The sequence below is a fragment of the Chanos chanos genome, chromosome 4, assembly GCF_902362185.1.
Source record: "Chanos chanos chromosome 4, fChaCha1.1, whole genome shotgun sequence".
In the NCBI taxonomy this organism is placed as follows: Eukaryota; Metazoa; Chordata; class Actinopteri; order Gonorynchiformes; family Chanidae; genus Chanos; species Chanos chanos.
In genome coordinates this window covers 15,784,896-15,799,104 of record NC_044498.1, presented here as the reverse complement: position 1 = coordinate 15,799,104, position 14,209 = coordinate 15,784,896, and the positions used below count along the sequence as shown (strand labels likewise).

Genomic DNA, 14,209 nt, shown 5'->3' with positions numbered 1-14,209 from the left:
GCTGAGTGCTCATAAGATGCTATCAATACTGAGGTTCAGCCTCCTGCTCATTCTAACTCAGGTAAGAGCCACTCAACTTATTTTCTCTCCTGTCTCACAATGATGGTTTAGCTGTTAGCTCTTATCTAATTGAGACCCATTTGGTCTGGAGACTTGATACCCTATGTGCGACACGAAAAGAAACCACAAGGAACTGTTGAAAACAGTTGAAACAGTTTTGCCTCTGTCTGACAATACTGTATCTAATGGGGTAAACCAATTCTCAAAATTTTTGGATTTACTTTGTGGGCTTACTTTCACAACTCTTTTGATAGCTATTTTGCTGAAAAAAAGTTGTAAATGGTCTGTACAAGGAAGGCTCAAATATTAAATATAAGCTAAGAGTTATATTAAACTTTATTAATTATGACTTCCTGATGAGGAAATGAGGCAGTGAAACTGGCATAATGGCTTGTTCACGTGGTGTGTAGCAATCATTGGTCATGAGTCCAGTAACTGATCAAAGGATGCCCAAAGCCAGATTAGCAGATAAACCTTGATAAAGTGGGCAGGCTGAAGGCCACTGTATTTTTACGTTATAGTTTAGTTTCGTTCTCACGGTTTGATAGGAGCTCATTCTGTAAACTTGTCAGATAGGTTTCAAATTTTTGGCATGGCCCCTCGTGACCCTGAAAAGTGTTTACAGTAGGTGTCAGCTGTACTCACCCTGATGGAATGACATTTCTGACAGATTGTATGCCATAGCTAAGGGGAAACTGAATGATACTCTAATTCTTCCAGCCGTTGTCATGGCGTGAGTCGAGCATGATTGATTTTGGGGCCAAAGAGACTCTGTGCTGTTATGGAGTGTATTTGCAAAAATGAAGGCTTGAGTCGCTGCTTTCTATTGCCTGTGGTGTATCATGGAGAGTCAGTGATTCAGAAGTCACCTAAACTGAAGAAGTTTCAGCGGACTGTTTAGTCGCCAGCGTCAGCATGAGTGTTTACGGTTCCATGTGAATAAATTTCATCAACTTCTCAATGACATACAGTATTTAGAGTGAGATTGGAAAATTCTGCAAAGGCTACAAGAGTCGTCAGTCTTAAACTACAAGTTAGCACATTTTGGAGTGCTTTTATTCTGTAGTGATCCTGAACAGGTTTTAACATTTCAGTTCAGCTGACCTTATTAAGTACTAAGTGAAACAAAGCAAAATAAAGCCAAAAACAAACAGAGGAATTTTAACAAATTGTACTGATCACATTAATGCATGGACAGGGCAAACTTAAATCACAGACAATATGTATCACATAGAATGTACAACTCCGTCAAAGAGCTACAAAAAACTTCCTATTTGGAGACTACGAAAAACAACAGTCAGACCACAGCCAGGACATAACTGCTGATCATGGCCAATAAAATGTTGATGTCAGAATCTTTGTTCTGGAAGCATCTGTGCAGGGCTCAAAGTAATGGCCAGCAACGGAGCAGTTCAACTGTGCTTGAGCGGAGGCAGTTTTGCCAATGGCCCTGTAAGTGCCCCCCCAGACCTCAGTGTGCCCCAGGTGTCAGCTCTGTGCTGGACGGCTGCGGTTGCTGCAAGACCTGTGCCCGACAGATTGGCCAGCCATGCAATGAGAGAGACATCTGCGATCCCCACAAGGGCATGTACTGCGACTTCTCTGCAGATCAGCCCCGTTATGAGGTTGGAGTCTGTGCTTGTGAGTGTTTTTGAAGTTCCACATTTTTTGAGGGGGAATTATTTATACGAGAGCATGTGGAATCTGTTAGGTAACTTTTAACAAATCTCCAGTGTTTTGCTTTAACCTTAGATGGACGTGCTTGATTCAGCTAATGAATTAACAGTAGCATTATATTCATAAGATTATACCTACTGTAGAACTAAATGTTTCATTAAAAAACATTCCTTTAGGGATACCTACATCTGAGATACAGTGACAGTGAGTGCAGTATACTTCAGTTGTTGAGCAAGTTTCACCTGTTCCTTCTTTCAGACATGATGGCAGTGGGGTGTGATCTAAATGGAGCTCATTATGACAATGGCCAAGCTTTCCAGCCTAATGCAATGTATAAGTGCACATGTATTGCTGGTGCCATTGGCTGCACTCCTGCCTTCATTCAGAAACCAGCAGGGCTGCTGGGTCCTGCCCCAATGCAAGGCAACACTCCAGCTGGCCTCAGGAGCATTCATGGCCCCAGGAAACACCAACAAGACACTACCTATCAAGCCATGTCAGGTGTGTTTGTTCAGAGTGAACAGTGGTCACTGATGCAGCAAGGACTCTTATAATTAGTTCATAGTTTATGGCTCCATTGACAGTGCTTTAATTTGCGAGATTGTTAGATTAATCATACTTAGTTGGCTAGGACTAAACTGTACTGCAAATCTTTAAATTCACTGAGGCTTTTTAACCATTTCATATGATTGGAAACGAGACACTGATTGTGAATTAGGGGTGGAGAAAAATATTCAGAATGTGCTCTTAAGTTTAAGTACAGATGATTTAATAATGAAAAACTTCCTTACTGTATCAACTTTCAATTTAAATAAAAACATAAGGAAGTAAAACTACACAATAAAAATATTTTAGACAATCAGCAAAGTTAAGGCAAACAACAGAGGAGACACAACAGTATGTCCAAATCCAAGCAATAACTTTCATGTGGGCTCTCAGAGAGAAGTCATAGTTATGGAATACTACACCACTTGTGTACCTAAGAATAAGCTGAAGTTCATGCATGTGCGCGCACACGTTGCTTTGCTAACAGTAGCTAGCTAGTTAGACTAAGGGATTAATGTTTTACTGGAACATGGTCTTTAAGATATGACACCATGTTCTTGAAGGTTGTCTGAAGCTTATGGACTGGACACACAGGAGGCAGTGAAGCATTTATCTGATTTGACCAGACTTGAATGCTGATTAATTCATACAGTAATTCTTTTAAATAGAGCATAGTTAGGGGGTGAATTTCTGCCTTTTTGTGATTTTTTGATGACGTAGCAAGACAATTTGAATAGCTTAATTTTTTTTTTTTTTTTGGTAAACTTTGCTGGGTGTCAAGCACTGCTGTGCCTGCTGTGCGATGACATGGTGCTCTTTGACTGTAACACTGAAAGCTTACAGGGATCCTCCTTTAGTCTGGAAGAAGAACTGCCTGGTTCAGACCACTCCCTGGAGCCCCTGTTCACAAACCTGTGGTCTGGGCATCTCTGTGCGCGTCAACAATGACAACAGCAAGTGTGAGATGAGGAAAGACCGACGCCTTTGCCTGCTGAGGCCATGTGAGAAGAAAGCCCTGAAGAATGTCAAAGTAAGCTCTGGCAGTAAAAGGTTGGGAGGTGTGGGAATTGAAATCAGATATGAGCCTGATAGATGGGGACAACGCCCAAAAAACGACTCCCAGATTATCATAAATACAAGAAACAGGAGTCTTTTGGTGTTACTTAACTGATGATTGTAAAACACAAACATTGCCAGACATCTACTTTGAACAAAAGATCCATAGGAACAGGTCCAACAAGATAAAGAATGAAAATAATCTATTTGATGACTTCATGATCTACCAGTTTCTTCTCGCACACAGATCCCAAGAGGAAAGACGTGTCGACCTAAGTTCCAGGCAAAGAAAGCAGAAAAGCTAAGCCTGTCTGGCTGCTCCAGTACTAAGAAATACAGACCCACCTACTGTGGAATGTGCACAGATAAACGCTGTTGCATCCCTAACAAGTCACGCATGATAAACGTGGAGTTCAGCTGCAAGAGTGGCTCCAACGTGCGGTGGAAAATGCAGTGGATCACCTCATGTGTGTGCCAGAGGAAATGTAATGATCCAGAGGACATGTTTGCTGAACTTCAATTCCTATAAGACATTCAAGAGCATCTCTAAGAGTCGGATTATTAACTGACAAAACATATACACAGACACACACAGGTGTTTGTGAAGTGTGTGTGTCACTAAACTCAAAGCCCTGGCCTGAGATGTACAAGCTCTTTACCAAAGGACATCTGTTATTGGGGAAATAAATGTGAACTTTTAATTCAGCATGCAATGGAGAAGAATACTTGGTCATTTGATTTGTCAGTGATACTTTCTGGCCTGTGTAATCACTTCAGGGATCACCATAAGGTATGGCATTACGGGTTTTAGAGTTTTTAATGTTGCTTTGTTGTACAGTGAAAAAAATACAGCAATACAAAGTCAGCGGTCATTCTGCCTTTTCATAAAAATAGAAAGCACAGGGCTCAACAACAGTTGCAACATTACCAAACTTGCTAAAATAAACAATTCAGAGCGGTGAAAACAACAGTGTTAAGAGGAAGAGATTCTACAAGTATCAGGAACTGTACTGGACAAACACAATACCACACAACAACAACAACCATTCATGAGAACAGAATGAATTTTTCCCACTGTTTACGAGACTGCCCATGTACTTTTCACCACTGCAAAATGACAACAGAAAACCCCTCTGAATTTCCCAACTGATGGATTCTGGATGAAGTGGCCTGCTCATGCTCTTTGATATTTACAGTTAGCTGATTCAGAGTTGCTTTTCCATGTATGTTTCATATCAAAACAATGCACAGACCTCAACATTTAAGATAATGCACTTTTGAGCATAGTTGATCCTAGCTGATGATAACTTACCCTCAGATGTCCATGTCAGCATCACTGTGAGACATCAGCAGGTTGGGCAATTCATGGTTTGTCACCGAGGCTCCAGGTAAAGGTGCGCCAATGTTCATAGCTCTTTGAAAGTCACAGAAATTGATTCCTCTAGCCATGGAAGTCACAACAATTGGGGTCAGAGAATATTTATACATCACCCTAAGTGCAATGGATGTTAACTGCTTAATGAACATCACACCTGTGTGGAAGCATCTGCTTTCATAAATACACCCTAGTGAGATTTATTTGTTTTTCCTTTATTTTGGCAGTTATCTGTATTCTCATAGTTATGAGGTGTTAAACCAATGTTACCCAAATCTACATTAAAAGTGTCATACATGTTTAGTGTTATACAGACAGAAGACATTCTGCTATAGCGCAGGGAAGTCCTTCAGTCTTTCAAGTAAATATGTAAAGTGTGTTTGCCATAAAAAACAGGGGCAGTTCTTGTTCTACAAGAGGAACAACCACAATAAGCATGTTTGCATTTACACTTTCATTTATTTTTGAGATTTGAAGGACAGTTATACAGATTTATATATTAAACTATTCAAAATATTAGAATATCTATTAAAATAAAAAAATAAAAAAATGTGTGCTATTTTTCAGAGAGAAATGTATGAAATGTACTGTAATTTAATAATAAACAAAGAAAAAATATCTTTGTAGACCATGTAAGTGTTCATATAATAGGATCAGTTCACATAAAGGCACAGTGATTTGTAAACATACTGCTACACAACCCACTCATGCATGCCTACACTCATATACACACACACACAGACACACAGCCTCATTTTTTTTTCTCTGTAAAAGGTACAGAGTATCATAAAGCAATGTTAAGCCTGGGTGCATCAGGAATGAGTCGACCTTTGGTAGCATCCAGCTGCTCATACTCCTCAATCAAAGAAGTCAGGGAGGAAAGAGCATCAGAGAAACAGGCCTGCTCTATTCCCTCCACATGTAGGTAATGATGTAAGTGAGCCTGGAACAGTCAATTACCTGTTAAGCACTGAAAAATCATTGGCACATAATATCACCTGAATACTGGGTGGTCATTAACTCCATGGTAATACGCTGAAGTTCACAAACATGTAACAGAAATGTGTGTTAACCTCAGGACGAAGCCAAATGGTTTATTTATGGGGTCAACTGTTGCAGATCTTGCACGTCAGGAAATTGCTTATTGTTAGTTTGATGTACGTATGTTAAAAATGTAAATTGTTCATTTTTACCTTTCTCCTGTAGAGCCTGACAAAACGTTCCTTCAACTCCACAAAGGTGGGCTTCACACAGGTGTTATTGGCCAGAGCCAATAAGGAGTGTGTGTGTCCCACTGGTGGAACAGAACAAAGACCTGTCTTCCAACCCTCTTTGTTCCATGAGACAAAGGGTAGAGTGGGCCTCAGCCTGAGAGAGAGGGAAAAACAGAGTAAAATGAGTGAAAGACAGAGAAAAGAACAATGTCCAGCCACAAACACATTCTGTAGTGATTCAAAGCAGATTCAATCACTTCACATAAATTTTATGATTAGGAGAGCAAATTCTAAATGGAGTCCAGATCAAACCCACTAAATGAACATGCAGTAAGCTCTTGTGAGAGGAGGTATTTTTGTGTGATTTACGGACTAGACAGGCACAGGTATGTGTTTTCATAGCAGCTCCAGTTTCTGTTGCTCTTGACAACGTTCCACGGGGGGAACGGCAGGAATAGAGAAAGAGTGAGTGAGAGGGACTGAATGGGCCAGTCATGAATCACTCTGTTCTCCTTTACATAAACATCTCTGACTGAATAGAATCCCTCTTTCACAGTGGGTCTGTCACCCATCTCCCAGGCTCTCTAATGACCTCAAAGAGACACCTCACTGTGTTGACGGTTGGACATTTCAGTCAGAGGAGAGGGGAGTCGAGATAATGGGGATGGGATGAAGAGGGGAGGAAAAAAAAGATGAGATGAGTGACCAGAGGAAGACTGTAGGGAGGACAGTCACGGACTTGCCTTTCAATGTTCCTGCGCAGATCAGACACTTGGACGTTTCCCCGTACCATGAGAGCACAGGCCAGGTAGAGACTGTGTTTGGGGTCAGCCTGGATTAGCTGATGCTCCTTACTGAAAGCATCTGTAAACATCTGATCCAGCCTGCAGCACAATACAGAGTTACAGGTCTCAGGAATGCACACACCCTCTGAACCAGGGGAAAAAAAAAAAAAAAAATTCTTGAGGACTGTAAAGACATCATTCATGACCAAATATCCACAGGCAGTGGCGTCTGACCTGCTGGGAAAGGTTTTTTACGGAATGTTTACGTTTAAGTCTCATTCGCTTTGAATGCACTGCATGAATATAAGGGCTTGCTTCATATTCTGTATTCACACTCAGTCTGTACGATACAGTTAGTGTATGAGTACGAGAAAAAAAACACGGCTTTCTGGTACAGAGCGTTGCCTTTCATCGTTTCCCACAAAGAGCACTTCATTGCTGCTTGTGGAGGGCCACTGGACTCAATATCCTGAGTAGCAATTTAAACAAGTAGCAGTAAAAACAGCTGAGGAAACACCACACCTTCTGCTGGGGACATTCACGTCTGCAAGGGTGTAGAGTGGAGTGAGGCTGGACACCAGGTAGTGAAGGCGTGGAAAAGGAACCAGATTCATGCCAATCTCATTCAAATCCATGTTGAGGGAACCTTCAAACCGCGCAGAGCTGCAGCATGTAAAAGAACACAGTGAGATGTATCCAGTCTCCAGACAGGTCTCAACAAGGGATACATTCATGCTGGTACACATTCCAAGAAACCAATTCATACTGATTCTGTGTCAGTAGTTCCCACATTCTACAAGAGGATTAAACAGATAGGAGGGGTTCTGTCATTAACAAAACACCAGAGGCACTTTATAATAGGCCATTATTACTTAGTTCCTCTCTTCCAACTTTGATCTTTGAGCACCTTTAATGCTGGAGAAAAATACCTCTTTCTCAGGAAAAAAAAAACAAAAAAAAAAACACTTGAAAGACTGTTGCTGTCTGTAAGACAACAATGAATATTGACATACCTGGTTATATTTAGAAGAAGATTGGCCACAATGTTGTTCATTGCATCAAAGGGTTTTTCTGTTCCGCTGACACATCCCTGGCCAGAGGTGATGGTGGTGTCTTTTTTGATCACTGAACCCATTTTGCCAGAGTGAACCATATGCTGTATCTTCTTTACTATATCCACCAAGGACTACAGCAATGGATATGACGGAAACACACTGAATAACAGTAAATATACTGGAAACTCATAAATAGGGTAGATCTTTCATTTCATTTCTATTACGTGATGTGGCAACAACTGTCTTGCATATGTTCAGGAGTGTGTGCACATGCACACACACACACACACACACACACACACACACACACACACACACACACAACATACACAACACACACACCTGGTTCTCCACTGGCAAAACACAGTCAGCATGCTCAGTGAGCTCCCTCATGGCTAGCACACTGTTGTAAGGAGAAGTGATGACATCGTCCTGTGCGGAGGGGTATATGGAGGTGACAATCCTGCAGACCTCTGGATACTCCTCCTCCAACAGATTCAGCACCCGGGTTCCTAAACCTGATCCAGTCCCTTCCCGAAGCGTTTACACCAAATCAACGGTGATCAGTAAGACAGGGCAGGTTACCGCAAAACTTTCTGATCCACATACAAGTGTATGACTTCCAGGGAAGCTAAACATAGTCACACTGTTTGTTTCTGTGTAGTTTTTCATTTTCATTTTTCTTTCAAGTATAAGCAGATTCATATCAGACTGCAACCTTACCACCGCCCATTGAATGAATGAGGAAAAAGCATTGCAGGCAGTCACAGTGTTCAGCAGCTCGCCGGACCGTGTCCACAATCTGTTCTCGATAAGCTGATCCATATGTCTGATAGCCTACAGCCCTGAGGAACAAGGCAGAAGAGGAAACCTATAATTAAACTCTTAGTACATTAAGAATCTGAATCAAAAAGTGAGGCGGTTTGGTGGACAGGGAGATGAAGGGATTATTTAATGGAAACGACATTTCTTCCATATCTTTTTTTTTTCTCTGATTACTCCACACGATGGAATTTCACCTTGCGTGAGACTAATGGGCAGCAAGCCAGCTTTTCTCATAGAGATTTGAGTGGTCTGGACAGATGAGAGTATAAGGAGAAACATACTCCTATAACATGTAAATGGCTCCTCAGTACAACACACTTAGAGGGTTTCAGTTTTAGACGCCAATTAGCTGGTGTTGGGCGGTCACTGTGCAACCTTCAGCAAAGAGACATTCATTAACCTTCTAGTGCTTCACTAATAATTAAAGCTGGCAACTGTGTAAACTCCCTCTGTCTTCTCACCCTTCTTTGACCCTGTCTGTCACTCTCATTTGTCCTTTTTGTCCCTATCCCTTTAATCCTAGTTTCTCTTTTATGGCCCAGACCTCACTGCGTTCAGGACCAGTGCACACCAAAGCAAAAACCACCTGCCTTAACCCCTAACAGACACCTGGCTCGATGTTTTAGTGCAGAAACCCATACCGTTTGATCACAAGTTGATAACGATCAATCCAAAAGAACAACCTCAGGGGGTTAGTTTACCATAAGAATGGAATTCAGACCATGCCACGGGTGCCACCTGTACTGCTCCACTCATGCACACACGATGTAGAACAAAAGGAAATGAATCTGTGTAACATTACCAAATAACTACGTGCATTACGCCATAGCAATTCCTAGAACAGCCACAAATGTATGGTAGTACTTCAAAATAACCAAGAGCTGAGTAACGAACAGCTCATTTTCAGGCCGTCAGTGAAACTATGCTGTTCCTAATGATAAAGAAACCGCATTCGATCTTGTTCAGTAGCATAAAATGCCACAGGCAAAGCCAGGCTTATGCAATTTTACTATTCCTTAGCTGGAAAAAGTTATGTAAAATTATATAAACCAAACTGTGATTAACACTGTCCAAATTCCAAGAGACAGTAGCACACCAATTGCTAGTAGAGATAAAAGCCTAACACCTTGCTATCCACAGCATATTTCCATTTGTTGTGTTATGCTGCCTCATCCATTTCTGCTCGTCTCTGTGGAGAATTGGTCCAGTTTCATCAATTCTGCGTCTCATGACCTCCTGAGACTGACTGCCTGTCTTTCTGCGACCATTAAACACCTCCTGACCCTCATACCTGATCATGGCTGGGCCTGCTCTACCTCTTCCCCTTTCTCTCCTTCACCTACTACCATTCAGAGCCAGTATCTCTTTCAGACAGACTTCCTCTTTGGTTAAGCGTGCCTCTTTATACAGTAGCCAGTAACCCACATTTCATATAGTTCAACTGTCCTCTAAATGTGGTGAAGTTAATCTTTGTTGTTATTATCTAGTCAGTGTTCTTTTATGTAGTTTAGAAGCTGATGCCTATTGTTAATCATTCATCTGTTTATTTAAAGGTTCTTTGCATCTATGTTGGTGAATGTGTTAAAGTTTTATCTGAAGCCTATTCCATCTTACAATAAGTTGTTTCTGCATTGCTAAACTTGGTTGTTATAAAGAACATTTACATTCTACAACCTGAGTATTTGGTGCATTATTTTCTAGTTACTGAATGTGGTGATCCAGGAACTTAGTTATGTAGGAGAATTGAATTTGAAGAGTATTTTTGCATTTGCTACATTAAGGTTATTATTTACTATATGTTATGGCTAATGAAGAGTTATTTTGCTAAATTTCCAGGTCTAGTGTTCAGAGCGTTGAGCTATAATTACAGTTTTTCAAAATAACTGTAATTTCACTGGGTTCAGGTTCTCAAATAAGGTTATGGTTACAGCAAAGTGATATTAGTATTCAGTCTAATATTCACAGTAAACCATTAACCATGGTTTTATACATCATTGGCATGACACTGAACTGGGACAAAAACAGAGGCTAGAAATGGTAAATTCCACTACATGGCATTGGAACATGGAGAGTCCTTCAAAACTCTGATTAAGCATTCAGTTCAAGAATAATTTTGAAAGCTTCCATTTTGAAAGTCTTCTTTTATAATATAACATGGGCACTGAACAGTATGAACATGGCTGCTTGTGCGTTATATTTTGGGAGTCTGAAATGAAGTCCATGCAATATTTTAATGATGGGTGACAGGGTGACATAGGAATTTCCCACAATCCATTCTTTGTGGGCAACATGTCGAGAGTTCTCTCCTCTATCTGAAAGGCGGTTTTTCGGCAGCTAGGCCTATCCCAAAAGGTCTGTGAAAGAATTGATGGAATTAGGGCTGAATGTGTCATACTTTGCCCTAAAGATATAGAGCAGAAAAGTCTGCCAAAAACAGTAATAAATCATGTCTTGTAAAAAGAAATCCAGTGTCATTTTGCATAACGCAACAGGATTACACACTGCACTTCTGCACCAACCAAACAACAAAACTCACTGTCTTCTTCTTCCACAAAAAAAATTGGAGCACAGTTTTGTACCCAAACACCGAAAATTTAACATCTACAACTCTTTTCACAGACGTAGCATCACTGTATACTTTGTGGGTATGGGATCATATGATACATTCTGAGGGAGGTTAAATGGCCATTTTCATATCTTGTGACTCTTTTCATGTAACAGTAAGGTAACCAGTTACACAGCTTTCAAGAACTGATAAAGATTTAGCACCTGGCCACTGTGAAGATTTGTAAGGAAATGATTAAAAATGAGCTACATTCCACACTGCTGGAATTCTCCGCAAACTTCACTTAAACCATATCATGTGGTTTGCATAACAGGTGCATAACACTATGGTTATAAGTTATTTTTCGATCTTGACAAGTTTCTTCAGAATTTTAAGATTTCTAAGGTAAGTATAAGAATTATTTGACTTGATGGCATGTAGGATGACTTTCAGGCTATTTCCTTTTTTGTTTTACGCCCCCCCCCCCCCCCCCCCCCCCCCCCCCCAAAAAAAATAAACAAGCCTTATTTATGTGATACCACGCAGGAGATCCAGGACACTACATCAGTGTAAGAAACAGCAAAAAGAACTACAATCAGACAGCTGAGACCACCTGTTGCTTGCATTTGAACATAACATTCTAAGAAATGTCCCAGAGTGCAAAGGCTAAATGGAGTTCCTTGGAAAAAGGGGAAAATCTGGCCCCTGCAGCATGTGTGCAGCATTCCAAGGTGAAAATAAATGCCATTAATATTTCTGTGTTTATTCATACAGTCCTTCTTTGGGTACAGAAGACAGGTCTCTCACACTGTCATCAACCCAATGCCATCTTCACTCACGTGCACAGGGTCTATAGGTCCCGGTGAAAATAAACGTACATAGATCCATGGTGTCATATACAATAGTTTTGTATTTCCAAAGATGCAGATTAAGAGGACGGCTCATGCTAGTGGCTGGCGTGCGGTACAGAGATAAAAGAAGAGGGGGAAAAAAGCCTTGCATAAGCAGCATTGCAAACGTGACTTAGTAGCTCCAGGACACCCCACCGAGTGCTCACCAGTTGTTGCCAGATCCTGACACGTCTGTGATGAGCTGTGTGCTGTCAAACACTTCACGCAGTGGCCCCTGCAGAATTTCATTGACCACGCCCTCCTCCATGTCAACCAGGACTGCCTGCAGTGAGGGCATGCCTAGCATCAGCCATTACTGTCAGGGTCACACGAGCATCAATAGCAGTCAACCGATATATATCACTACAGGAATTTACCCTGGCCTTCAGAGATGTGATCCTGCCCCCTGTGATGTCAGGGCCTCCCCCGCCGTTTCTCCTGGAAATAAACAACACTTGCAATAAACGGTCAGCGTTCCCGTGACGACTCCATTCAGCACGCCAGATACACATGGCCAATATGTGTGGCTGGACTGAATGGATAAAAACTGCTGCCTTGACAAAAATTGAACTACCTGGGGTCCACATTCCGAAAGAAGCTGCTCAAAGCCTCGTCGTAAATCCCTTTCTAGAAAAAAATATATACAAAAACAAAACTGAGATAAGCCAATCAAAGAATAATATGCATTCTCATAGACATAAATAATGAACTTATCTTGCAGAGCTGTTCTGTTCGTGGTTTCCTTTTCCATAAGTGGCTTGAGAGATAACCTCATGAGACCAGAATTCAAGTGATTTCAATTTTTTTATGGGTTGAAACTGACATATTAAGTTTACTGACAAGTAAGTAGAAATAGAAATAAGTAGAAACATGGCCAACTTTCAAAATACTGAGATTTTCTATTCAATATGGTATGTAGTTTGTACAAAAGAACCCCGTATTAAATTTCAAGACTACTCCCTGTCTTGTGTGAGGGCAGAGAAAAAGTGACAAAAGAAAAATGGTCAATTTCATAGCAGCATAATAAGTGCACATTTTAAGGATTACTAAATTAGTTATAATTGTCCATTCTCTTTGTATTCCATTCATCCTGTAGATGAGTAGGGCAAGACGACAATGCTAGCTTTAATAGTACTTAAACACAGCAAACAGGCTATTTCAAATGATATGTTATGGTCGAAAAACATGACGACAGAAAGAGTGACTCCTGTGGATGTTTCTCCTGTCTTACTTTATTGACATGTGCGTGTTCCCTCAAAGCAAGGTCCCAGAATCTGCAGCCCACTTGGTTGCCACACTGTCCAACTGTCAAAAATAACTCAGGTTTGTTTTGGTGACCATTTCAGCGGTCGAGAGCGACAACATCGATGGAATGTAAGTATGTTCATATTAAAGGGTAAACTATCGGTCTAATTTAAGCACTGTATTGAATAGACAAGGCTATGTGTATTTTGGGAATCAGCGTCCAGAGAAACAATACTCTTGATGACAGTTACCTTCGGTTAGATATTCAACGGCACATTTTCTGCCACTTACCTTGAACAACTATTGACTGAGTCATTCCTGTATAGTCCCTGCAACAGTCTGAAAAATTATATAAACTAGCAAGAGAACTATGACATTCCTACAGTTAGAACGCTCGACTACAACGCTGTCAAACGAAAAGTTGGTAATTTAACAACTTTTGTCTTGCCTTTCTAGTGTTCTCTCCTCTGTAACTCACCTCCGCGCCACAAATTAAACCATTTGTCGTTTGTTGATGACGTAAGCAAGGAAGTAGTTCCAAGACTTTACACTGCTTTACTACTGTGTGCTAAAGAGAACAGAACGCTTATATCTAATGCAACTGTAATTTTTCCGAATTTATGACTGGTTTCTGGTGCCGAGCTATTTAAACCGGACTTCAAACCTTTAAACTTGTTTGACGGTTATCGAACATCACCAGCCCGTCCCTCCTAGCAAGAGCCGCTCCCGGACCGGGGGGATTTATCCTTTCCTTTCACGAATTTTATTTGGGAACATAGCAAGGCTCGCAATCAATTATGTGTAATTGTGACTTTTTTTTTTTTTTTTTTTGGATCGCTAGCCTTTACATAACATAAATGTGCTTAGCTAAATAGATGAAGATAATTCATTTAATGATGGTCAACGGAAGGGAAGTCTGTTGCATTTTGTGGGTCT

At 40.8% G+C, this 14,209-nt stretch overlaps 2 protein-coding genes across 2 annotated transcripts; one reads left to right on the top strand and one right to left on the bottom strand.

Annotated features, from left to right (window-relative positions):
• Positions 1-1,388: 1,388 nt before the first annotated feature.
• ccn6 (cellular communication network factor 6) lies at positions 1,389-3,889 on the top strand. Its single transcript, XM_030772119.1, has 4 exons — positions 1,389-1,701; positions 1,996-2,238; positions 3,120-3,313; positions 3,587-3,889. Exons 1-4 carry the CDS (start codon positions 1,389-1,391, stop codon positions 3,866-3,868), a joined length of 1,032 nt encoding a protein of 343 aa, XP_030627979.1. The 3' UTR covers positions 3,869-3,889.
• Positions 3,890-5,498: 1,609 nt separating this feature from the next.
• Positions 5,499-13,589, bottom strand: tube1 (tubulin, epsilon 1). Its single transcript, XM_030772677.1, has 12 exons — positions 13,565-13,589; positions 13,260-13,333; positions 12,603-12,655; positions 12,406-12,463; positions 12,196-12,311; positions 8,492-8,613; positions 8,111-8,298; positions 7,727-7,899; positions 7,236-7,376; positions 6,672-6,812; positions 5,908-6,082; positions 5,499-5,657 (listed from the first exon to the last, which is right to left on the bottom strand). Exons 1-12 carry the CDS (start codon positions 13,587-13,589, stop codon positions 5,499-5,501), a joined length of 1,425 nt encoding a protein of 474 aa, XP_030628537.1.
• Positions 13,590-14,209: the final 620 nt, after the last annotated feature.

Excerpts from the sequence above, each read along its gene's own strand:
- tube1 (XM_030772677.1), bottom strand. The coding sequence starts at position 13,589 with ATGACTCAGTCAATAGTTGTTCAAG. Across the intron at positions 8,614-12,195 it reads TCAGGATCTGGCAACAACTG|GGCTGTAGGCTATCAGACAT; the intron begins GTGAGCACTCGG and ends CTTGTTCCTCAG. Across the intron at positions 5,658-5,907 it reads TCAGGCTCTACAGGAGAAAG|GCTCACTTACATCATTACCT; the intron begins GTAAAAATGAAC and ends TGACTGTTCCAG.
- ccn6 (XM_030772119.1), top strand. The coding sequence starts at position 1,389 with ATGGCCAATAAAATGTTGATGTCAGAATCTTTGTTCTGGAAGCATCTG. Across the intron at positions 2,239-3,119 it reads TACCTATCAAGCCATGTCAG|CTTACAGGGATCCTCCTTTA; the intron begins GTGTGTTTGTTC and ends TAACACTGAAAG. Across the intron at positions 3,314-3,586 it reads AAGCCCTGAAGAATGTCAAA|ATCCCAAGAGGAAAGACGTG; the intron begins GTAAGCTCTGGC and ends TCTCGCACACAG.